This window comes from Miscanthus floridulus, chromosome 18 (genome assembly GCF_019320115.1).
Source record: "Miscanthus floridulus cultivar M001 chromosome 18, ASM1932011v1, whole genome shotgun sequence".
Taxonomy (NCBI): domain Eukaryota; kingdom Viridiplantae; phylum Streptophyta; class Magnoliopsida; order Poales; family Poaceae; genus Miscanthus; species Miscanthus floridulus.
In genome coordinates this window covers 135,901,383-135,925,404 of record NC_089597.1, presented here as the reverse complement: position 1 = coordinate 135,925,404, position 24,022 = coordinate 135,901,383, and the positions used below count along the sequence as shown (strand labels likewise).

Sequence of the window (24,022 nt, the reverse complement as noted above, 5' to 3'; positions counted from 1 at the left end):
TGAAGCTGTACGTGTTCTGTGTCTTGGCCTTGTGGCAGGCTGGTGCTAGTGCCTTTGTTGAAGTATGTATAGCTTGGACTATGATGATGCCTCTTTTTGCCAAAAAAAAAGAAAAGAAAAAGAAAAGAGTATCTGTGAAAAATTACCTTATTATATATGACATTTGACACGGATTATAGGTCTACACTTGTAATTAGTTTAGAACTGCACTTGTTTCTTTTGTCTTCGTCACCAATCAACAAATGATGGATACGTGATTAACAAATGATGAATACCTGATTAAGCGATGCATTTCGTCTTTTGAAAAGAAGCTGTGACGCATACCATTAATTAACATATGAAGTTTTTTCTTTCTTTTTAAAAGAAAAAGAAGTTGTGAATACAATGGGCAAAGTGGTGACTTGGCACTTATTTAAAGTAGTACACAGTGGCAAATTTAGAAGAAATTTAGGGCACCGGTTTGCAATTCTGTGAACTTAATTTTAGAAGGATGGCAATTGGGCCATGACTGTTTCTTTTCGGTAGGGTGGCCAAAACTTCCCAACAAAAACAGGTCCTCTGCTTTCAGCCTTTCACCCCTGCCCTCTCTCGTCTCTTGTGGGCAGGCCAGGTCAGTGTCAGGTGCACCGTTCGACAGTCCCTTCGCCGGCGACGAGCATCCACTACGTATGCGCTCCTCTTCTCACGAGTTCTCGAGACCTAACTTGTTAAGCTATCTGGCTATTGGTATTGGGATGTGATCCAGCTACGAGGCCTAACTGCGTAGCAGTCTAGGTGTTCGACGAAATGCCTCTGACACCGGTTGTGTTCGTTTCTGTCCCGCTGTGTCCAGGACGATGGTGGGTCTCTCTGAAGGGGAGAAGCACTTCATCCGCGGCGGCATTGCGCAGGACCTTCGCACTGATGGACGTAAGCGACTACAGTTCCGGGCCCTCTCCGTCCAAACTGGAGTCATTCCACAGGTAGGTTTCACAACTTGTTTGGGGCAGGCATCCGCATGCCTTTCACTTTTCCTTCTTTTCTGGAATGCCCCTGCGCCTGCGGTTTTATGTTACTTCGGATTGGTGGTTGTTACAGGCGAATGGCTCAGCGCGTGTTAGATTGGGGGCCACTGAAATAATTGCTAGCGTCAAGGTAAGAGTCTGTCCTCACTAGCATTTTGCTGCAAATATGGCAAGGCGAATGTTTTTCTATGTCTCGTTCAATCCTCTGTACGCCATCTTCTATTCTCGACTTAGGGGGTGTTTGGTTGAGCTTTTGGCTTTGGCTTTTGGCCCCAAAAGCTAAAAGCTCAACCAAAGGGGCTGCTTTTGGATGCTGCTTTTTCAGAAGCAGCTGCTTTTCCGTAGTTCATTTTTGAAAGCTGGTTTGACCCTGCTTTTGGCTTTTGGCTTTCTGCTTTTCGAAATTGATGGAATAAAAAGCTCTTTCATAGTTGTTTCAAGAGAGATAAAGATAGATGATATATTTTATACTTGTTTAACCAAACAGCTTTCAGCTTTTCTACAGCTCACAGCCCACAGCAGCTTTCTCATAGCTCACAGCCCACAGCAGTTTTTTCCCACAGCCACAGCTCAACCAAACACCCCCTTAGGCCCTGTTTGGTTGGGCTTTTGGCTTTGGCTTTTGGCCCCAAAAGCCAAAAGCCCAACCAAAGGGGCTGTTTTTGGAGGATGCTTTTTCAGAAGCAGCTGCTTTTCCGTAGTTCATTTTTGAAAGCTGGTTTGACCTTGCTTTTGGCTTTTGGCTTTCTGCTTTTCGAAATTGGTGGAATAAAAAGCTCTTCCATAGTTGTTTCAAGAGAGATAAAGATAAAAGGTATATTTTATACTTGTTTAGCCAAACAGCTTTAAGCTTTTCTACAGCTCACAGCCCACAGCAGCTTTTCTACAGTTCACAGCCCACAGCAGCTTTTTCCCACAGCCAGCTTCCAAGCAACTCTGATGTTCCCAAGACAGTGAGGCTGTCAGTTATTGATTGTTACTAAGCATTAGGCACCTATGTTGCAAAGCTAATGCTTTAATTCGATTTTGTTATGTTAAGCTGTGAACTCTGAAATCACAATGCTAGTTTTGTTTGGGCCGTTTTGAGTGACAATAAACATCACGCTAGAGAGTCAACAAGTTGGTGTCTATCTGTCTGTTGATATTGTTACTACTTAGATAAACTCGATAAAATAAAGTCGTTACAAATAGTGTGCTGTACCTCCTCCACCGTGTCATTTTATCTGACTTTCTTTGATTCTGATGGGTTGGCATCTGCAGGCTGAACTTGGAAAACCAAGCATTCTTCACCCTGACAAAGGAAAAGTTTCCATTTTTGTTGACTGTAGTCCAACCGCTGAGCCTATGTTTGAGGTTGGTGATTTGCTGTGACTGGATCAAATGAAAATAACCAACAGTCTGATACATTACTTGTGTTCATCATATACCCAATGTTTGGCACTGTGGTCTGGACCCTGGACTTTATTCAAACTCTTTTAGATCTTCTATGGAACTATGCATATAGACTTTGCTGAAATTTTATGTTTGAATGCTAATGATGTGACGTTGAATACGAAGAAGCAAAAAGCTTCTTGACTATGAAAAATAAAGAAGTCACTGGGATGCATTTGAAGAAGCATATTGTTTTTCTGATAATAGTTATTTTATATTTTATTACTAGTGGCCTTTATTATTTACAGGTGCTTCTGCATATATGTTCCTTTTGTAGATGTGCTCATTTGATTCCAGTTAGTAGAAAAACAGTATTTTCCTTTGTACATTGGTTACCAATTGCCTGGTAAAACGATGCTGCTAGAGAGGAATATATATAGAAAGGAAAACTTTATTTTGTTCCTTTTCAGATTTCATTCTATATGAAAATTGAAAATCCTATTGTTTTACTTTCGTATACATCTTATTTCCTTTATTTGGAGTTTTCTAGGGTAGAGGTTCTGAAGAATTGTCTGCTGAGCTCTCTGTTTCCCTGCAAAGATGCTTGCTGGGTGGTAAAAGTGGTGCTGGTAAGATATAACTCTATTGCCTCCCTAAAATCCTTGTATTTGACATGGTCAGTGTACACTGATCTCCTTTAGTTTGATGCTCCTAATATCTTCATTGTTTCTCTCTATCATCAGTTATAACTACTACTTGGACATGGGTGACATCATTATTTGTGTCGTTATGATTGTAGTACATTTAATTAGATGTACCTTCCTTAGGTTAAGCTTTTGCTAACTAGTGAATTATACCTAGCAATTTGGATATATGTTATTAAGCACGTTTGCTTAGATACACCAACTAGAGCGGCCTCACATATCAGTACCGTTGATTGCCATTGCATGCCTATTTAGTTGCAGGTGTAGTACATAATAATGTTGTAAGTGTTATTATGGATGACGTAGACAAAAAAAAATCCATTCCATTGTTTTTGCTAGTCATCCTACATTTCATATAAAGGTGATTTTAGTGCGCTGTAGTTGCTGAACTTTCATATCTGTGACTGTTCTTCAAATTTCCAGGTTATTGGGGAGATTTCATTCAGAGATTAGTGTGTTAACCAGCTGCAGCTCTTCCTCTCTGATCCCATTGTCTGTTATAGTCAAGAAATCTTTAATGAGAAATTGATTCCTCATGTTGTTATCCATCTGTTTGCTTGTACAGTTTTCTTTCAGTTCAAACTTATGCCAACAATATTTTGTTGCCATTTAATTGACTACACTGCACTGAATTGATAACACATCTGTCAGTGTCAAGTAACAACATTCTCATTTCAGGTGCTGCAATTGATCTGTCGTCCCTAATTGTTGTTGAGGGAAAGGTCTGCTGGGATCTGTACATTGATGGGCTTGTGGTCAGTTCTGATGGTAATTTGCTAGATGCGCTAGCTGCTGCGATAAAGGTGACTTTTTGACTTGTATTGCTTGTTACTTGCAGTTTTAAATTTCATATTTTTCTTGCAACTGTTTGAATGGAGCCAAGAATTTCCACTTTGCAAATGAATTGGTAGAAAAGTGTCATCTGTGTCCCTATAGACAGTTATCGGTGCATCTGATGTGGAAAAGATTAGAAATTCAATAATGGAAGTAATGCCATAATTTTCTTTTCTCTGTCATTAGATGGAGGTTCTTCCATGATACACATTAATTACCTTAGCTGACATGATTAGACAAATGTCATTCATAAAGGGCGTACCCAGTGCAGAGAGCTCCCGCTCTGTGTGGGGTCTGGGGAAGGGTGTCGGTGGCAAGCCTTACCCTCGCCTGTGCAATGCGAGGAGACCGTGACTCGAACCCGGGACCTTCCGGTCACAGGCGGTAGACTCTACCGCTTGCACCAGGTTCATAGCTTCAAATAATTTCATCCGACGACTGACAAACTCAAAAGAGTGTCTCCAAGCAAGGGAACACAAACTGATCTATACATGAATACATCCCAGTGTTGAACAGCCACCGAGGACCAAGCTTTGGTAAAATTCTGTCTGTTGATTTACTTCTTGAATGTTATTATCGTCAGCCTATAACCAGTGAACCAGGCCAAATATGTATAGTGTGAACTGTGAAGAACAAACTTTGTGCGGATAGTCTGCGGACATATTGAACGCCATGCAGCTGTTTAAGATGATGTTTCCTTCCCTTATCAGAAAAAAGGATGTTTCCTTCAAATGGAGACTGCATGCACCATCTCATTTTCTTGAATTTATGTTTCGTTTTGGGTATAAGCGTATAACTTCACCTTATGCTCTCAGCTGTCAGGTATCCAAAAGTCCCTCACCCCTCAAGAACTCCATAATAGGGCATATCATAGTTTACCAATTCCCATTTTGTTATGTGATATGATGCCACCGGTGAGGAGTGCACGGTGGGGTGTGGGTGGGTGGGTGGGGGGGGGGGGGGGGGGGGGGGGGGGGATGTGTAGCGAAGTGGACTCGGCGAGGAGCTGTCGTGATTGCCGGGGACAATATGGTCCAAGACAACTCGCCCTGCAACGGGGGAGTTTATTTCTTTGATGATTACAAAGATGAATACGGGTGCCTTTGTATCCAGGCATCTACTAACATACCATAACAACTTAACCAACTAAACTAAATCTCCTCCCTCCTAATCTGATCTTCCCGCGCCCATGCTTGTTCAGTTTGCCACACTGGTTTCTGGAGCCGATAGACATGGCCAACAAATGTGTCCACAACATTATTTCTAAATTCTTACATAGGTTCTCTGATCTGGTGATCCCTTCTGACTTTTGAAGTTAGGAACCAGTGTCTAGTTTTAGTTAAGAGTGAAAGTGACACTTTACGCCCCCTCCTTTTGTTTTACTTTCTTTCTGTGAGAAGATCCTTTTAGTCTGTGCTAGCTTAACAATACCCAGTGAGCGGTGTAGATGATTGAGTTAGACTGTCTCCAACAAGGAACCCATATGGGCACCCAAACCCAAAATGGGTAGCAAGAGACCCAAAATCAGCCTCCAACAAAGTACCTATACGGGAGACCTATTTTGGGTTGCCTGAGAGGCACAACCTAAATATGGGCATCCTCTCTCCTGGAAACCCATTTGCAGAAAGGATTATCTTTTGGGTCTTGTTGTTGGAGAAGATGCCGAATAGGTATTGAACCTTTTGCCTATAGCGCTACCCAAAGGACGAATGAGTCTTGTATTTTGGGTGTTGTTGTTGGAGATAGCCTTACTACCCCAAAATTCACTGATGCATTTCTTCTTCTGTGAATCCCACTTTTATGTTTTAAGAGTCTGGTCAAGTGACATGACAAACCTCGGCATATCCTCAGATGATTCTGTTTGAGTTAAAGTGTTTTTTCTGAATGTTAAACACAAAATTTCCTTGTTATGAGTTGTACTGCCTGATAGCCAGTGCATTAGTTGACAGTTTGACACAATACAGTGCAATTAGCACATTTGTAGGGCGCTGACATTCCATGTACATGCAGGTTGCTTTGAGTGATACAGGTATACCAAAAGTTAATGTTTCTGTTAATGCTGCATCTGACGAGGAGCCTGAAGTTGATGTAAGCGATGAGGAATTTCTGCAGTTCGACACCTCCAGTGTGCCTGTTATTATTACATTAACCAAGGTAATGTGTTTCTTACCCAACTCTTTATTCTTTGGTGTTGAGTATGAGTAGACATATACTTTATTGATTGCATGATTGTTGTGTTCAAAGTGTTTAAACGTGGTCCAATCTCCAGGGTATGTACCTTGAGAGTTTTGAGCTATCTAAGACTATGATACAAAATATTGAGTAGCTTCAATACTATTCATGTAACACTAGACTTAGACACCTCATAGTATCATCGTAGTATGAATTTGTGTACCAGTTGAATTCCCCTTCATTGACACGTGAAGAATATGACACTACCCAGCAAGCAATTGGGCACCACCAGCAACAAAAATTGCCCTATTATGCTTTTCTCCTGCAGTATCTATGTTTCACATAAAATTCAGTGCCCTGTACATGTTTCATATCATCATATGTCAGGTGGGTCGGCACTACATCGTTGACGCCAACTCAGAGGAAGAATCCCAGATGAGTTCAGCAGTGTCGGTATCAGTCAACAGGCATGGCCAGATATGCGGGCTTACCAAGAGGGGAGGTGCAGGGCTGGACCCAAGCGTCATCTTCGATATGATATCTGTCGCCAAGCATGTCAGCCAGCAGTTCATCTCTCTCTTGGATTCAGAGATTGCTGCTGCCGAAGCTGAAGAGGCTGAGTGTTGAAAGGAAAAGGACCGGGGAAGAGGCTCTGGTTGTGCAAATGCTCGTATGTTCTAACTTCAACCTTGGGAGCTGCTTAGAAGAGAAGACGATTTGCTGTAGAAATGTTCAGGAATTTGGTTCAATTTTTATGCTATTAGTAAATACTGAAGATTTGGATCCTGGAAAATAGCTTCACGAACAGTGTCGTGTTGGCTTTTGTTGGGCTCAGAGGAACATGCACAAGGCTGGATCTTGGGTCTGATGATCTGATCCCCTTGTGTCCCCAGTCTGATGATGAATTTGGCGCCTCTCACCGTACCAAATACTACGGATCTCCTCCGTCTTCAAACAATTTCACACGCAATTTTTTAATCCGATTTCCACATACTATTGCATTGTGTGTGACATGAATAAGTGAATAGCAATAATCTTCCATCGACATGTGAAATGCTGATGACTTCATCGATGGGTTGAGCTGAGTATAACATGAATAAAGAAACATTATGAGTGCATGCTAATGCTTAGATCATCTTTAAGATTCTTTTTTAAATCCACTCTCTAAATTATTATTTAGAAAGTGATTTGAATAAAATCCACCCTCTATATCTTTTTCCCCTAACAACTCCATTTTAGCTAGCGAGAAACTTATAATAGAGAATAGCTATATTTCATACTTGGAGATCCAAATAAAGGAGATGTTAGAGAGTAATTTTTTATCAAAAACTCTATTTCTATCGATCGGGAACAATATAAAAAGGCTCCGGGAGTTGTTCTCATTATTTTTAGGTTGTTGCCTATTCACCCTTCTAAGCATCGACGACCATTTCAGACACGAAAAGAAAAATGTTACAGATTTGGGAGAAAAATTCTCATGACATATTCATCTATGTGAATAAATTAATAAAATTAATTAGAACACAAATTTAAAACGACCCCTACGCCGGTTAGTGGCAAAAAAAAGGAGAAAAGCAAAAGAAAAAAAAAGAAAAGAGAAATGAGCTTAATAGCTAAGGTTGGATAACGAGCTGGCTCGGCTCGGCTCGTTCTGGCTTATTAAGATAATGAGCTAGCTCGGCTCGGCTCGTTATCCTGACGAGCCAGAAAGCCAGCTCGGCTCGGCTCGTTAAAAGCTTGAGTCGTTAAGCTCGCGAGCCAGATATAAAAAATATACAAAAAATAATATTTGTATTTATCTAAAGTTTGAGAATAATAATAATAATATAAAAGAAATGCATCTAAGCCAGTTACCAGTCAATTTATAGGATTTAGACCAGTTACCAGTCAATTGTAAAGTGCAAGACATGAAGTAATACAAAAACTAATATAAGTTTTGATACTTTTTTCTGAAAACTTGGCTCGTTTAGCTCATAAGCGGGGACTTAAGATGACTTGTTATAGCTAACGACCTAAAATCTTAACTCGACTCGTTGAACCGGCCACAAGCCGAGCGAGCTAACCACGTTCGAGTTTTTCGTCCAGACTTACCAATAGCCATGGAATAACTGCTCTCCACCTCCTGCGTTTACACCTCTTTCTTCTCCCGTTCCCGTTGGCGGCGGTTGGCCTCGCCTGGCCCGACTCGCGAGAGCTGTACACGCCGCCGCCCCATTCCCAGCTGCCCTTGGCGACCGCCGCCGCCGGCCGCCCTACTACTCCCAGCTGCTCAGGTCCTCCTCGGAGCTCGGACGCTTTGCCGGCGAGCACCCACTACACCAGGTATCCGGTATCCCCCCCGCCCCCCCCACCCCCCCCCCCCCCCCCCCCTCTCTCTTCTCCTGTGCGAAATTGAGCACCCCAGCCCTAATTTAACCTATTTGCCTATCTTTATGTATTCAGATCTGATCTAATCACAAGTGTAAGTGTATGCATTCGTTTTCTCTTAGCAAAAGTTATCGGGTGTACATCGGCTGTACACTCATGTTCTTTATCTGTTTTAAGTTATGTATGTAGTAAAACCGTCGGCTGTTTTCTTGAAATGGAACTTCTTTCCTTTTATGTACCCGCGGATAGCTTGTATCCTGTACTGTACGTCACAGCTTGAGTATTTAACCGTTCCTTTGTCTTGCTAGGACCACATGAATGGATCATATACTAGCTCGATAAGCCTCCATGATGTCAGTGTCGACGATGGACAGTCCGCTCTTGATAACAGCAGCAGAGCTTCTAGTCCTTTTGATATCCTGACTCCTCAAGGTACAGCCCTGTGCTCTGTTTTGTTGTATTCTTTTTCATCCTCCCTCCCACGATTGTGCAGTTGTGCTGTAACGGTGTCCCCCCTCGTTGCAGATGTTATCCCTATTGAAACGGCAAGGTCTAGATTCTTGGACCTCGTTGTTGATTATTTTATATGTGAGCATGTTATTGAGATGGTGGAATGCTCTGGCTCCGACTGCAGCCAGGTGGATGGTAAATCAAACAAGAGAAAGCAGCAGGAGGTTCGATATGAGGGTGACCCAAGGGTTGCTTTGCCATTGATGTATATAGCAAACTTGTACGAAACCTTGGTGAGTGATGTCAATGTGCGTCTTGCGGCGTTGATTGGGTTCCATGAGAAAACTATAGGTCTAGCTCTTGAAGCTTCAGGTGGCTTGTACAGGAAACTGACTCAGAGGTTCCCAAAGAGAGGTATGATGGCTAAACATAAATACTTAACCCATACATGATTTTCTGATGTTATGTTCTTAAATTTGATTCGATGTATATAGGCCACTGCAGCTTCAAGAGGAGGGAGTTAGCAACTTCTCATGCAACTAGGACAAAGTTTCCTGAACTTGTGGTACAAGAAGAAAAACGAGTTCGTTTTGTTGTAATTAATGGATTGGCGATCGTAGAGAGGCCAGAAAATATGAGAATGGAAGATGCGGAATGGTAAGACTTCTAATTCACACAATGTTAGCTGCTTAGCTTCCTTTGCTTGTAGCAAGGTTGGCCTGGTGTCTGGGGCCAGTATCTGAAAACTCCTGTATTAACCCTTTCTACAATGATTGTATTTGTGTTAGCTCAATTTGTGATAGTGGGGGGTGGTTCGAGCAAACAAATTCTTCTAGTGTTTGCATATTATTCTCAAAATTGCATATTCTTGTATCACATGCTACACTGTCAATATTCCATATTGACAGACCAATTGTTACCTTGGACGGTACAAAATTCTGCAACCCCCCCCCCCAACAAAAAAAATCTAAGGTAAGGGAAGGGGCATAACTATGACAATCTATAGAATCGATTTCTTTGTTAAAGGCCATTCATTGAAAATAGATTGACATGGCGTCTGCACCCGTAATATTTGAAATTTAGTTTAGGATGAATTTACCATAAGAATTCAGAAAACTGTCAATAAAATGAAACCTTAAGTACAGTGAATTCGATTACAGTTTCCTAGAAAAACCTGTGTTTATTTTTTATACCATTGCTTGTTCTTTTGGTTGCATAAACCCTCTGATATGTAATAATGACTTTGTTTTCCTTTTTTATATTGCAACAAAAAATGTGAAGGTTCAAAAGATTGACTGGTCGAAGTGAAGTTGCTATTTGCTCAAGAGATTATAAATTCTATTCACCCCGGCATAAGATCAGGCGCTCCCCGCAGGCAGCATTTGACATCCCTGATACAAGTGTAAGTTGCATACTGGGCTTCAGAGAATGTAAAAATGCAGCCAAAATAGGTAATATACTTGCTTCAATATATTGTTATTAACCCTCTATGATTTGTCTAGGCTTTGGCGGAGGATGAGAACTCTTCATTGGTTTGTTCTTCAGGATTCCGCTCACCAAATGAGGTAACTTTATGTTTTTGCATTCGCTCATGGTAATAACAAGTAGCTACATGCATTTGCAAATGATTTTGCCTGCTGCCCTCCTGGTTCTTCAGCTCTTATTAGCTTATTCTTGTTGTGGCATCATCAAGTAAATTCTTATATAAGTGACAGGTAGTAGGTGCCTTGATCTTGTTTAGCTACTAATCCAATCCAACTCACTGACTAATACATAGCTTGCTCTGTTCCAGATACAAAATCAGCATCAGTCAACATCAAAGAGACCTATCGAACATCTAGAAAATCAACCTTTTTTACACCTTTTCCATCAAGCAGAGGATGAGAGCATGCAGCAAGTTCAACATTGTACTCAGTTCCCACCCATTCACCAATGTACGAGCACTCCACATCTGTTAGTATCAGATAATCCCCAACACCAGCAGCAGGCTTATTTATCTCAGCATATATCTTGCTTGCAAGTTGGGCAAGGTCATCTTGGAGGACGCATGCATATTATTGTGAGTAACCTTTTTCATTAGCATTGGCAACAACTGCATGGTGCCACATTTATCAATTCCTTCGTCCTTTTTTTGAGTATCATGATTTGCACTCGAACTTTATTTTTTCTCACAAAGAGTCATATTGGCTTGTGCTTGGAGATGAATCTTGTATTTACCTGCTATGGCTCAAGTACTGAACAAAAGATTAGCAATTGAGCATAAGTTGCACTGTCCACAATCCTCATTGTGCTGCATCCCACTGTTGCAGGAGTTGCAGTAGATTCATAGCTGTATTACCGTGCTAGCTAATGCTTACCTTATTTATCCATTGCCTTGATGGTATCTTTTCGATTTCAGCCAACCAGCCCGGCGAAGTTCTGCGATGAGTGTGGCTCCCCATATTTAAGGGCGACATCGAAGTTCTGCTCAGAGTGTGGTACCAAGAGGCTAGGGATGTGACTTGGTCAATGTGTATACAAGTCTGATGTAGTAGTGTTGTAGTCTTATGTTTGATATAGTTAGTGCACCTTGAAGCTGTGTGGGAAGTGTATCCTTGAGATGACTCAATAGATAGTATGCAGCCACCTTTACTAACCATTTGCATTGCAACCTCTAGCATCTGTAGTTTTTACCTTTACTCGAGCTCCCATCATTCTCCATTTCTTCATAAGAGTTTTACGTAGTATTTGGGTCTTGCGGTTGCATTCATCTTAATTTGATAATTTCTGATGGTTTTTGTGCGCAAGGTCAGGAATAAATTTCATCAAATCCTTTTGAAGATGGTAGATCTGTTTTGCATCCTCCTTTGAGGTTTGCAGTTGAGTGTGAATGTATCATCCCTCATTCTGCAGGCCGGCCTCTTTCAGTTTCAGTGCCTGCCACAAAGCTCCTTTGTTTACTTTTCACTTGTATAGAATAGAAACTATTATACAGATTTTTTTTTGTACTTGCCACAAAGCTCCTTTGTTTACCGAAATGATTTGCTAGTTTTTGGCAGAACAAATTAAAATTTGCCTTGTATAAGAGCTGAACAGTGGACTGTTTGGTTTGCCACCTTTATATAATCCTTATTACTGTAAAATTCTGTAGAGTACTACTAGCATGCAGATACTGTTGACACAAGCTTCTCTCTCTAGACTAGATTGCTTGCTAAAAGCAAGAAGGAAAAAAAGCTTCTCTCTCTAGACTAGAATTGCTTGATAAAGAGAAAAAATAGGACGGCAAAAGATACAAAATAGGACGGCGAACTATCAGGAGTCTTGTTGGAGGTGGACAGGAGGCTTTTAGGGGGTGTTGGGATTCAGAGACTAAAGTTTAGTCCGTATCACATTGGATATTCGGATGCTAATTAGGAGGACTAAATATGAGTTAATTAAAAAACTAATTACACATATGGAGACTAATTTACGAGACGAATCTATTAAGCCTAATTAACCCGTCATTAGCACATATTTACTGTAGCACCACATTGTCAAATCATGGACTAATTAGGCTTAAAAAATTCGTCTCGCAAATTAGTCGCAATCTGTGTAATTAATTTTTTTATCTATATTTAATACTTCATGCATATGTCCAAACATTCAATAGGACAGGAACTAAAATCCGGTCCGAGGAACCAAACACCCCCTTATTTATAGAGAGTCGTGCTCGAGCCGTGTGGAACTCGACTGACCGGATTGTTGATGGAGATGTTGTCTTTGGACTAATAAATAAATAAACGTAATCGCCCTGGCAGCTTCTACTTGTAATGTACTGGTATTTCGGTAATAAAAAAATTCTTAGCTCGTTTAATATTGATTGATTGATGGGGCACCGACAAGAGAAACAAAGGCCGGCAGAGATTCTTGACTTTGAACTGTTGCGTTGAGGCTTGCCACTACGCATTCCATTCCATCTCTTAAACAACCAGGAGGAGTACCTAATAATGCATACTTTCTTTTTCTCTGGGCTGCTGTTCCCTGATTTTGCATTGATTTTGTATGGATGGGCAGATTCTTGTTTGTAGTTGAATATCATTATGTACTGTACAAACATCAAGCTATGGATGGATCTAGATATTCATTGATTTTGTATGGAAGTTTTCAGCCTGTTCGTTTCATCGTATACGATCGTGGATTATTTACTGCTGGCTGGTTTGGCTGGTTTGATGTGAGAGAAAAATACTATTCCAACTTATAATCCACGATCGTATAAGCCTAGCCTAAGAGTCTTTTTGTTTTAACTAAATACCTTGACCCTACTCATTGCTTTATTAGTATCGATTTACCAAATGACTATCCATTCCCTTGTGTACCAAAATTCCTTGACCCTTGTGTTATATTCTTTCATCAAAATTTGCTGGTGAACATGTCCCCACCCCCACCATACATGGTTTTGCTGCTGTCCTCTGTCTTCCTCATGTTAGCTGTACACGCCTTGTCCTGGCCATGTAGCATGTAGCACACCAGAACTTGTCTGTTTTTTAAGAGATTGTTCATTTCACCAGAACTTTGTTAGCTGTATACTGAGCCCTACTATCTCTTTCTAAAATTTATCCAGTTGTCATGCCACCTCAAAAGTTGTTTAACATAATCTGCAGTCCAAGTGATAACACAACATTAACATCCCTGCTGGTGATCGACATCACTAATCAGAAACAAACATGATCCTGTTCGGCTAGCTGAAAAACGGCTGATGCTGATGCTGATTTGTTGTGAGAGAAAAACACTGTTATTTCGTTGAAACGGTACGACTGATAAGCGAACGGGGCCCAATTCACTAGGGTCATGATTCTTGAATGTGAAGAAGGTTGTAATTATTGTTGGTACAAGCCTGATAAGCTAAGAGCAACTTTTCACTCCAAAGACAAAACCACTTCACCAGTACATCAATTCATATCAATCCACAGTGCTCATTTATTTATGTACTAGTATGTTTTTTTTTATTTATACACAAATCTTATAATAATTTTCTTATTTATTACAAATCGGTCCCGCCACCAACAAAGCACTCACTTCCCGTCTGAAGCTTTGCCTTCCATGGCGTCGGCCGATTGAGCTGAGTTGGCTCTGGCTCGGCGATTCGCCACCTGACGTGCCCTGTGGAAGGCAATCCCCGCCGTTTCTCCACTGCTCCTTGCCAAAAATAACGCACCTACCATACCAGGTCCGCCGGCATCAGGGATCATTGATCTCATCACATCGAAGCTGAGCCGTTCGTGACAGCGACAGATCCAAAAGCTAGGCTTTTGTAGCTTCTTCCTTCCTTCCTTTCCTTGTTGCATTTGGAAGGAAGGTCGAGGTCCCCTTTTGACAGCAACAGCAACAGGGAGAGGAGGGGAGGGGAGGAAGGTGGTGGCCGGCGAGGCGGTGGCATTCGCTGTCGCCGCCACGTTTAGGCTCAATCGCCTTTCTCTTCCTCTTCCTCCTTCCTGCTTGCCGCCCCAACCTTCGTTCCCACCTACAGTACAGGTACGGCCAATCCATCGCCCTTTTCCCAATTTTGTTTTCTGTCAGATTTTCTCTTCTGTTTCTACATCTTTTCCTATGTCGACTCCGTGTCGATTGTTGTTCAAGCAAGCCCCTTCTCCCCCTCCCCCTTGATCTGATTAGATTGGGATAGATGATTGCCATCTTTTCTCGCCTCTTTTTCTTTCTACAGGACTAGGACTTGATCAATATATTCTGCTATGCTTCCATGAATGATCCAAGGATTTCTTTTATGAGGCATTCTTGCATTAATTTCCTGTATGTACCTGACGGTGTCAACTTCCAAAGAGGAAAAAACGATTTCTTTCTGCAAAATCAGCGTCCCCAATCAATAATTGATTAATTACTACTAGTAGTAAATTCCATGAATGAAACCAACCAGCGACCTTTTCATGTTGGCTGATCCGTGCAGAGCCTCTGAGCTCTTGCTTATTTGGAAACCGATACTGCAAAGGAATCAGTGATTTGATCGTCAGATTCTGCTAATGTCTGCTTGAAATGATGGATTCCGTTCAAATCTGCAAGCTTTCTGCCCATGTGCTGATGAAATTTTTTACTTTTTCAGGGGCCTGATACCTCTGGGCAAGCAGGGGGGGCCTCCATGGCGGCGGTGCTCGACTCCTTCGTCAAGCGATGCACAGAGTCACTGGAAAACTTCGCCGGCCAGGAGGCCTGCGCTGCCCTCGGCATCGGGGACGACGTCAGGGGCCTCCTGGCCACGCTGTCGCAAATCGACGCCATCATCTCCCATGAGGAGCGGAGGAGGGTCCTTAGCGCCAAAGCTGATGCGTGGGTGGTGCAGGTGAAAGACGCCATGTATGAGATTGACGACGTCATCGATGTCTGCATGATCGAGGGTGCAAAGATCCTCGCTGATGACCGCCCACCCACGCCAAAGGTCCGATGCTTCTCCTGCTTCAAGCCTTCAGGGCCTCGGAAGTTCCGCCATGAGATCGGCTTCACCATTAGGGACATTGATCTCAGGCTCAGGGAGGTAGAGGAGGAAATGCCTAGGCTTCCTGCTGGATCAGTTCACTCTGATGCAAAAAGGGACTCGTTCAGCCATAACTGTCTGTAAGAACTGTTCATGACGCCGATGAAGCCCCAAGCAGTTGGGTCGCAGGTCCAGAAGGCTGTGGGTGGCCTTGTGCCAAGGATGCTTAGAGAGGGCAAGAAGAAGGTGGATGTCTTCGCCATCAGTTGGTGCGGTGGGGATTGGCAAGACTACTGCTTGCTAGGGAGATCTACAATGATGACAGGATGACTGAAAATTTCCCCATTTGTGTGTGGGTCGACATGTCCAAGGATTTATCGGAAGCTAGATTTCCTCAAAATGATCATCAGGGGTGCTGGTGCCAATGTTGGGGATACAGAAAACAAGGAGGAACTCCTCATCCTCCTCGGTTCTGCCCTTTCAAAAAGGTTTCCTCCTTGTCCTGGATGACTTGGACAGCCCGAGCATATGGGACAATCTGCTCAAAGATCCTGTTGGGAGATGGTGTCGCCGAGAGGAAGAATACTGATCACAACTCGGAATGAGGAAGTGGCGGCAAGCATGAAGGCAACTATCCACCGTGTTGACAAAATGGACCCTGAGAATGCCTGGGCATTATTGTGCAAACAAGTTGATCCAGAATGCAATTTGGAAGAGCTTGCAACATTAAAGGATGTTGGGATTAAGATTGCAGAGAAATGTGATGGCCATCCTCTAGCAATCAATGGTCATTGCAGGTGTCCTAAGGTCAAGAGGCAACAGCAAGGCTGAATGGGAGATGGTTCTGAATAATGATTCTTGGTTCATGAGCCCGGTCCTTCCAGAAGTACCACAAGCTGTGTATGTGAGTTATGTTGACCTGCCTTCTCAGCTGAAGGAGTGTTTCCTCCATTGCTCTCTGTATCCAGAAGAATACCCCATTCAGCGCTTTGATCTTGTGCGGCGTTGGATTGCTGAAGGAATTGTAAATGCCAGAGACAACAAACTGCTCGAAGAATCAGCTGAAGAGTACTATGTAGAATTGATAAGCAGAAACCTACTACAGCCTGATCCTGAAAGTGTTGAGCGATGCTGGATAACACACCATCTTCTCCGCTCACTAGCCCGCCTTTTGATAGCAGATGAGAGTATCTTAATTATAGGTCAGCAGAAATTGAACACCTCATTGTCAAAGCCCCGGACATCTCACATTGTGTAACATGGAAAACAGCTTGGACGGTCCGATTTCACTGAAGCAGCAGATGAGCTTAAGGTCACTGATGCTCTTCAAAAGCCCAACTGTCAGAGCAGTTGATCTTCTCATCGAGTCAGCTTCATGCTTGCGTGTATTAGATTTGAGCAATACAGCAGTGGAGGCCCTCCCGAAATCCATTGGCAACTTGGTACATTTAAGGTACCTCAATCTTGATGGAACTCAGGTCAGAGACATACCTTCTTCCATTGGATTTCTCATAAACTTGCAGACCTTGAGCCTTCAAGGTTGCCAAAGCTTACAGAGACTTCCTTGGTCCATCAGGGCATTGCTAGAGCTTAGATGCCTTTGTCTCGAGGGAACTTCCCTAAGCTATGTACCAAAGGGTGTTGGTGAAGTTGAAGCATCTCAATCATCTAGATGGTCTAATCATCGGTCATGACAACAATGCTCCTGAGGGTTGTGACTTAGATGACCTTAAAGCTTTGTCAGAACTAAGGCACCTTCATGTAGAGAGTTTGGACTAGGGCTACTTCTGGTGCTGCTGCACTCGCAAACAAGCCATTCCTAAAGGATCTGTACCTCTCTGAGCAAGCCCCAGTAATAGAAAACCAGGAGAGTCTGGAGGACAGAAGATGGAACAGAAAAAGAAGAGAAGGAAGAGCAGGAAGGAAGCAATGACCAATGCAGGGGAGATGAATCAGCCAAAGCTAGTGAAAAGATATGGAATGAGCTCACCCCACCCCATAGCATCGAGAAGCTGGTAATCAAGAACTACAAAGGTGTAAAGTTTCCGAATTGGATAAGAGGTCCCAAGCTAGGAGCCTCCTTCCCCAGCCTTGTGTTTTTGGATCTTGAAAACTGCATGGCATGCACTAAACTGCCTTCACTTGGCCTCCTGAGTCAACTCCAGTCCCTGCAAATCTCAAATGCGGACTCAGTCATCACCATTGGTTCAGAATTCCTTGGGACCACTGTACTTTCACCAGCCACTTCATTTCCCAAGCTTGAGGTTTTAAAGCTCAGAAACATGAAGAAACTTGAAGAGTGGTCTTTAACTGTGGAGGAGAACCAGGTACTGTTACCTTGTTTGAAGTCACTGCAGATACAGTGGTGCCCTAAACTGAAAGCTCTACCAGAAGGCCTGAAGCATGTAGCGCTGTGTGAACTTCATGTGGAGGGTGCACATAGCCTAACTGAAATCAAGGACCTGCCAAAACTATCTGATGAGCTCCATCTCAAAGATAACAAGGTGCTCCAGAGGATCTCCAACCTGCCCATGCTTCAGTTCCATCATTATTGATGACTGCTCAAAGCTGAAGCATGTGGCAGGTCTTGACTGCGCTGCAGCGCCTCAGACTTGTGTTTCCTCCGTCCACCGAGACATTTTATTTCGAAGAGCTAATCATTTTCTGGAGCATTGCCTTCCCACGGTGGCTGGAGCTACTGATTCAAAAGTGCAAAGGCCTGAGACGGTTCGAGTTGCAGTGCGGTCTGTCATTACTCAGGAGCTGCCTCGACGGTGGCAAGAACTGGCCCCTCGTGCAGCAGGTCCCTGAGGTGCGCATCATAAGCTGTGATGGCAAGAGGTATTTTCGGTATAACAAGAGTCGTCGCATTTACGAAACTAATGCACAGTCAGAAGAATGAAGCCATTCATGAAAATCTTGGCGTGGTATGTTCCTTACACCCTTCACAATATTGCTCATCCTGTATAAATGATCACATTATGTGTTTATGGTAATAACAACAGCTTACACGTGCTTGTGTTCGTTTATCTTGCAGACACTGGTTTGTTTTGGGTCAGCCACGCGTTTCAGTTGTCGTTGTCCTTTGTTCCGGGAGTTTGTGTTTATATTGAGAGCTTGTATTCTGTTCACGATTGATTCCGGAGTTTTCCTCTGTTTTGCGTGGTTTCTCTTTTTATCAGCTCTACCGATATATGCACTCGTTCTCCGGTGGATCAATGCAGATGCTCCGTTTTCGTTACCTCTGAATATGGGTATCCTTCACCAGGACTCAATATGTATGATTCTTTTCTGTTTCCTGGTTATGATGGTCTGTAAATTGTAAACATTGGGTTTGATGGATTTTGACTTTGGAGTGCTAAGTATTGGCAGTTAAATACACAGCCTTTTTTCCTGGCTCAAAAATGATACTTATGTTTTACTGTTAACTAGTCAATGTAAATGCTGCTAGCAGAATATACAAGACAACACGCTTCGTACTTGATATCTCTGTAAGCTACAGTGGAAAAATCAGAAGCAAAATTATTGTGCCCATAATCTGCAGAAAGTTGGATTAAAATTCTTGAAGTTACAGCATGGCAGCTGCGACTGGAACTTTAGCCAAATGTGCGTCAAAATGCACTCCTATAGGTCAGGTTCAATTGAAATCCACCAAATCTTGAATCCAGCTACTGAAAATCTGGAATCAAATCAGAGCGTTGCCCTGCAGCTGCAGGCAGAAAGTATTAACCATGAGACCACATGTGTTGTGATCAGGATGAGTACGTTGCCATATGTAGTAAGTTATACAAATCTGACATCTTTGACTGTTAGTGTTCCAAGGAGGTTAATCTGCACTCTAATTTCTTGTAATCTTAAACAACTCAAGTCCCTTTCCGTTTTTAGTATCATATATTCAAATGGAAAAGTCATGGTAAGAAATCCATCCAAGGAATAAGGAATCTTTGCAGGGATACGCCGTTCATTGGTGTTCATTCATGCCTTTCTTGCCTTGCATGTTTCTTCAGCATAACTTCTCCCAAGCAAATCAATGTGCTTTCTTCCCTGTGCGCCATCTCCCATTTCATTTTCCAGCTGGCGTCCACACAAAGAAAACTCTGCCAATAGGCCAAAGTTTTGTTTCATCATGCTCCCTTCCTTCTATAAAATGTTGCCCATGGACACCCAGCCAGTCACAGCTTCACAGCATTCTTCTTCTTCCTCCTCCATACAGAAACCAGAGCATTCTTCTTCACCTTGTTTCTTTCCAAGCCACCATGGCCTCCAAGCTGAGTTTCAAGAGGACAGACAGCATCGCGGAAAGCATGCCCGATGCACTAAGGCAGAGCCGGTACCAGATGAAGAAATGCTTCCAGAGGTAAACCTAACTTAGAAGAAGGCATCATCTATGAATTCAAGGGTTCTCATTTGCAGTTCTAAAACAAAATTTCGGATGTGATAATATTTCAGGTATGTTTCCAAGGGAAAGAGGCTCTTGAAGAACCAGCAGCTCATAGAGGAGCTGGAGAAATCACTGGATGACAAAGTCGAGAAGGAAAAGCTTGTTGAAGGCTTCCTGGGTTACATTATTTGTTCCACGCAGGTGATCTCATCTCACCTTAACAGCTTTTGCAGCAAACATTAAACCTGTATTAACAAAACTCACATAACTCTTATCTCTGCAGGAAGCAGTGGTGCTACCACCTTATGTTGCATTTGCTGTCAGGATGAATCCTGGCATCTGGGAGTATGTCAAAGTTCATTCTGATGATCTGTCAGTCGAAGGAATCACACCGTCTGAGTACCTCAAGTTCAAGGAGACATTATATGATGAGAACTGGTCTGCATTCTTCACCAATCTAATACTACTAGGAGCCTTTACACATTGATCACAGATGTGTTGATGCCAACTGAAAAAATGTATGTGTTCTTATCTCACCACTTTCAGGGCCAAGGATGACAACTCACTGGAAGTAGATTTCGGTGCTCTGGACCTCTCAACACCCCATCTGACACTGCCATCGTCCATAGGAAATGGGCTCCAGTTTGTGTCCAAATTCATGTCTTCGAAGCTGGGCGACAAGCCTGAAACTAGCATGAAACCGTTGCTGGACTATTTGCGTTCGCTAAACTACCGTGGCGAGGTAAGGCAATGACAATCTAGTCACCTATCCATGTTGCATATATTGACAGAAGTTTAAAAATAAGCAACCGAGCGAACCTAACTATATCCCTGATCATCTGATGAACATGCAGAAGCTGATGGTTAACGACTACCATCGATACAGTGAACAAGCTTCAGACAGCGCTGCTACTTGCAGAGGTATTTGTTAGTGGGTTGCCAAGATACACGCCATTCCTGAAGTTTGAACAGAGGTGATACACTTACTATATCAAGGAGATAAAATCTGTTTATGCAGATACCAGATATGCATTATACCTAAGGTTTCTGAACACAACGCTGTTTTCAGATTTCAAGAGTGGGGATTGGAGAAAGGGTGGGGTGACAATGCTGAAAGGTGCAAAGAGACGCTGAATTGCCTCTCTGAAGTGCTACAAGCGCCGGACCCTATCAACATGGAGAAGTTCTTCAGCAGAGTTCCATCCATATTCAACATAGTCATCTTCTCCATCCACGGCTACTTTGGCCAAGAGAAGGTTCTTGGCTTGCCAGACACCGGTGGCCAGGTGGTCTACATCCTGGACCAAGTCAGGGCCCTTGAAGAGGAGTTGCTGCAAAGAATCAAGCTGCAGGGTCTGAACGTGACACCAAAGATTCTTGTGGTAAAGTTAACTATGTCATGATCTTGGCCATTCGTGATTCATATCTGCTCAGTGCTCACTTTATATATGTATATCAAATGCCCTAATGACTGTTAATTTTGTTCATGTAGCTGACTAGGCTGATACCAGATGCCAAGGGCACAAAATGCAATGTGGAGCTCGAGCCAGTTGAAAATACAAAACATTCCCACATACTTCGTGTGCCATTCAAGACTGAAGACGGCAAGGAGTTGCGCCAGTGGGTGTCCCGGTTTGACATCTATCCTTACCTAGAGAGATATGCCCAGGTTTGCCAACTATCACTTTTTTTTTGAGGGAACAGGAGGGGTCAGCTACCCCTACTGAATTGCCAACTATCACCTTCTTACTCATATATATGTAGGATGTAATATTTGAGTAGGTGGCTTGCTCTGCTCACCATGTCACCATGGTAATTTCAGGATTCGTGTGCCAAAATTCTTGACATTTTGGAGGGCAAGCCAGACCTGATCATCGGCAACTATACCGATGGCAACTTAGTGGCGTCTCTCATGTCAAGCAAGCTAGGGGTCACTCAGGTGAAATAATGGGGTCATCAAGTAGTCTTGAAAGATTACCTTTTTTGCTACCAACAAAAATTTGGTATGACAAGAAAATGATCTTATTGACAGGGGACAATCGCACACGCTCTAGAGAAGACAAAGTATGAAGATTCAGATGTCAAGTGGAGAGATCTGGACCAGAAGTACCATTTCTCCTGCCAATTCACTGCAGATATGATTGCCATGAATACTAGTGACTTTATCATCACTAGCACATACCAAGAAATTGCTGGAAGGTTCGTAGAATGTATCTAACTGTAACTTCAGTACACTAACAACTACTTCGACTCCTGGAAGGCCTGAAACATGAACATGTGATGCAGCAAAGAGAAGCCTGGCCAATATGAGCACCACTACGCATTCACAATGCCCGGGCTCTGTCGCTACGCCACAGGCATCAATGTCTTTGATCCAAAGTTCAACATTGCTGCACCCGGTGCAGACCAGTCCATCTACTTCCCCTTCACACAGAAGCAGAAGCGGCTGACAGATTTGCACCCACAGATTGAGGAGTTGCTCTACAGCAAGCAGGACACCACTGAACACATGTAAGTTTTCCTCTCATGAACTGATGAAAGACACACACAGACTCTTATTCATAGGACAAGTTTGCTAACTGCTTTGATGCCATCAAATCAGAGGATATCTGGCAGACAGAAACAAGCCAATCATCTTCTCGATGGCAAGGCTGGACAAGGTGAAGAATATCACTGGACTAGTGGAGTGGTATGGCCAGAACAAGAGACTGAGGGACCTGGTAAACCTTGTTGTCGTTGCGGGCCTGCTGGAAGCATCGCAGTCCAAGGACCGGGAAGAGATTGAAGAAATCAACAAGATGCATAGCCTGATCGACAAGTATCAGCTGAAAGGACAGATTCGCTGGATCAAGGCACAGACTGACCGTGTCCGCAACGGTGAGCTGTACCGTTGCATTGCAGATACAAAGGGTGCATTTGTTCAGGTATGCAACGGACCGGCTTCTATGCTGTTTGATCATGAGAAATTTTTTGCAGAGAATGGAACTCAACTATAACTGTATAATAATTAATGCCTGCTGTGGTTTCAGCCTGCACTTTATGAAGCATTCGGGTTGACGGTCATTGAAGCGATGAACTGTGGATTGACAACCTTTGCGACAAATCAGGGAGGGCCAGCAGAGATCATTGTGGACGGTGTCTCTGGTTTCCACATAAACCCAATGAATGGCAGGGAGGCAAGCAACAAGATTGCCGATTTCTTCCAAAAGTGCAAGGAAGACCCAAGCTATTGGAACAAGGTGTCCACTGCTGGGCTCCAGCGCATCTACGAATGGTAGGTGCCATACCATAACATGATTGACCTTACCTCTTGTACACATCTGATGAGAAAAGAAAGCTAAACATATGTTGTTTGCTCGGCAGCTACACATGGAAGATTTATGCAACTAAAGTCCTGAACATGGGTTCAACGTATGGCTTCTGGAAGACTCTGAACAAGGAGGAGAGAGTAGCCAAACAGCGCTACCTGCAGATGTTCTACAATCTTCAGTTCAGGAATCTGGTGAGCTGATAATTCATTTGGTTATCTGATGGAACGCGACAATGCTGCAATCATCAAGGTTGCAGTAAAACGATGTCTGATGAATGATGTTATATGTCATCCATGCAGGCAAAGACTGTCCCAAGGGTATTCGAACATCCTCCGCAAGCCCCAGCAAGCGCAGGGCCTAGCACAATGACAGTAACGAGGCCGAAAGAAAGGCAAGTGTGCCCACTCTTAAGAACTCTACTGAAGAGAGACCGGGGAAGCAACTGACTGACCAATTTGTTGTTTAACAATTCCAAATCTGGTTGCTGCAGAAAGCCACAGACTAGGATTCAGAGGTGAGGCTTCTTGCCCTGCAGATTTAACTGCAAAACCTAGCGATAAATTGACTGAGTGTACGTTGCTTACTGATTCTTCAATGCCTGCTCCTTGTGTTGTTGTCAGGATCATGACCAGCTTGATGGGGCAGAAGTCTTCTACTTCTGAATAATATATAGAGCCAGAGATATGATGAATATGCATGATCTCCTGAATCCAAGGTCCTGGTGGCTGCACATATTCATTCCACTGATACCGGACCAGATCAGTGTATATTGTGAAGTGATTGTTGTGTATGCATGTGTAGTTTTCATTTGTTGACTATTGATTGGAGAGATGGATGCTGTAAAGAGAGTGAAAGTGTACATGGTTACAATTGATAATAATATATGAAAAGGATTGAGAATGCTGTGTCAAAAGAATGTGCTGCAGCTGATGCAAATCCAAATGTGCTGCACCCCAGATAGCAAGATTTTTTTTGAAAATCCAAAT

The 24,022-nt window shown here is 42.9% G+C and overlaps 3 protein-coding genes and 1 pseudogene across 6 annotated transcripts; all 4 read left to right on the top strand.

Annotated features, from left to right (window-relative positions):
- The first annotated feature begins 132 nt into the window (after window positions 1-132).
- Window positions 133-7,130, top strand: LOC136521160 (uncharacterized). Of its 2 annotated transcripts, none has more exons than XM_066514858.1 (8): window positions 133-706; window positions 833-962; window positions 1,078-1,134; window positions 2,265-2,357; window positions 2,926-3,004; window positions 3,758-3,882; window positions 5,924-6,067; window positions 6,473-7,130. In XM_066514858.1, exons 1-8 carry the CDS (start codon window positions 669-671, stop codon window positions 6,710-6,712), a joined length of 906 nt encoding a protein of 301 aa, XP_066370955.1. In that variant the 5' UTR covers window positions 133-668; the 3' UTR covers window positions 6,713-7,130. The 2 variants fall into 2 exon arrangements, with proteins under 2 accessions (XP_066370955.1, XP_066370956.1); XM_066514859.1 differs by having other exon boundaries at window positions 371-666.
- A 1,039-nt stretch (window positions 7,131-8,169) lies between these two features.
- Window positions 8,170-11,883, top strand: LOC136520927 (uncharacterized protein At2g02148). 3 transcript variants are annotated; one of them, XM_066514612.1, is made up of 9 exons: window positions 8,170-8,407; window positions 8,761-8,884; window positions 8,978-9,002; window positions 9,087-9,316; window positions 9,397-9,559; window positions 10,184-10,304; window positions 10,405-10,467; window positions 10,695-10,961; window positions 11,301-11,883. In XM_066514612.1, exons 2-9 carry the CDS (start codon window positions 8,767-8,769, stop codon window positions 11,400-11,402), a joined length of 1,089 nt encoding a protein of 362 aa, XP_066370709.1. In that variant the 5' UTR covers window positions 8,170-8,407; window positions 8,761-8,766; the 3' UTR covers window positions 11,403-11,883. The 3 variants fall into 3 exon arrangements, with proteins under 3 accessions (XP_066370709.1, XP_066370708.1, XP_066370707.1); XM_066514611.1 differs by having other exon boundaries at window positions 8,170-8,414; window positions 8,978-9,316; window positions 11,301-11,882; XM_066514610.1 differs by having other exon boundaries at window positions 8,171-8,407; window positions 8,978-9,316; window positions 11,301-11,880.
- A 2,805-nt stretch (window positions 11,884-14,688) lies between these two features.
- LOC136520283 (putative disease resistance protein RGA4) lies at window positions 14,689-18,721 on the top strand (annotated as a pseudogene).
- Window positions 18,722-19,147: 426 nt separating this feature from the next.
- On the top strand, window positions 19,148-23,939 carry LOC136522415 (sucrose synthase 7-like). The gene is given in 17 exon segments (XM_066516235.1): window positions 19,148-19,701; window positions 19,794-19,926; window positions 20,009-20,163; window positions 20,272-20,467; window positions 20,580-20,597; window positions 20,599-20,699; window positions 20,795-21,107; window positions 21,218-21,394; window positions 21,548-21,664; window positions 21,758-21,924; window positions 22,012-22,236; window positions 22,328-22,649; window positions 22,755-22,999; window positions 23,089-23,227; window positions 23,336-23,427; window positions 23,527-23,550; window positions 23,657-23,939. Coding segments are annotated over 17 exon segments (2,850 nt in total). The 5' UTR covers window positions 19,148-19,321; the 3' UTR covers window positions 23,703-23,939.
- Window positions 23,940-24,022: the final 83 nt, after the last annotated feature.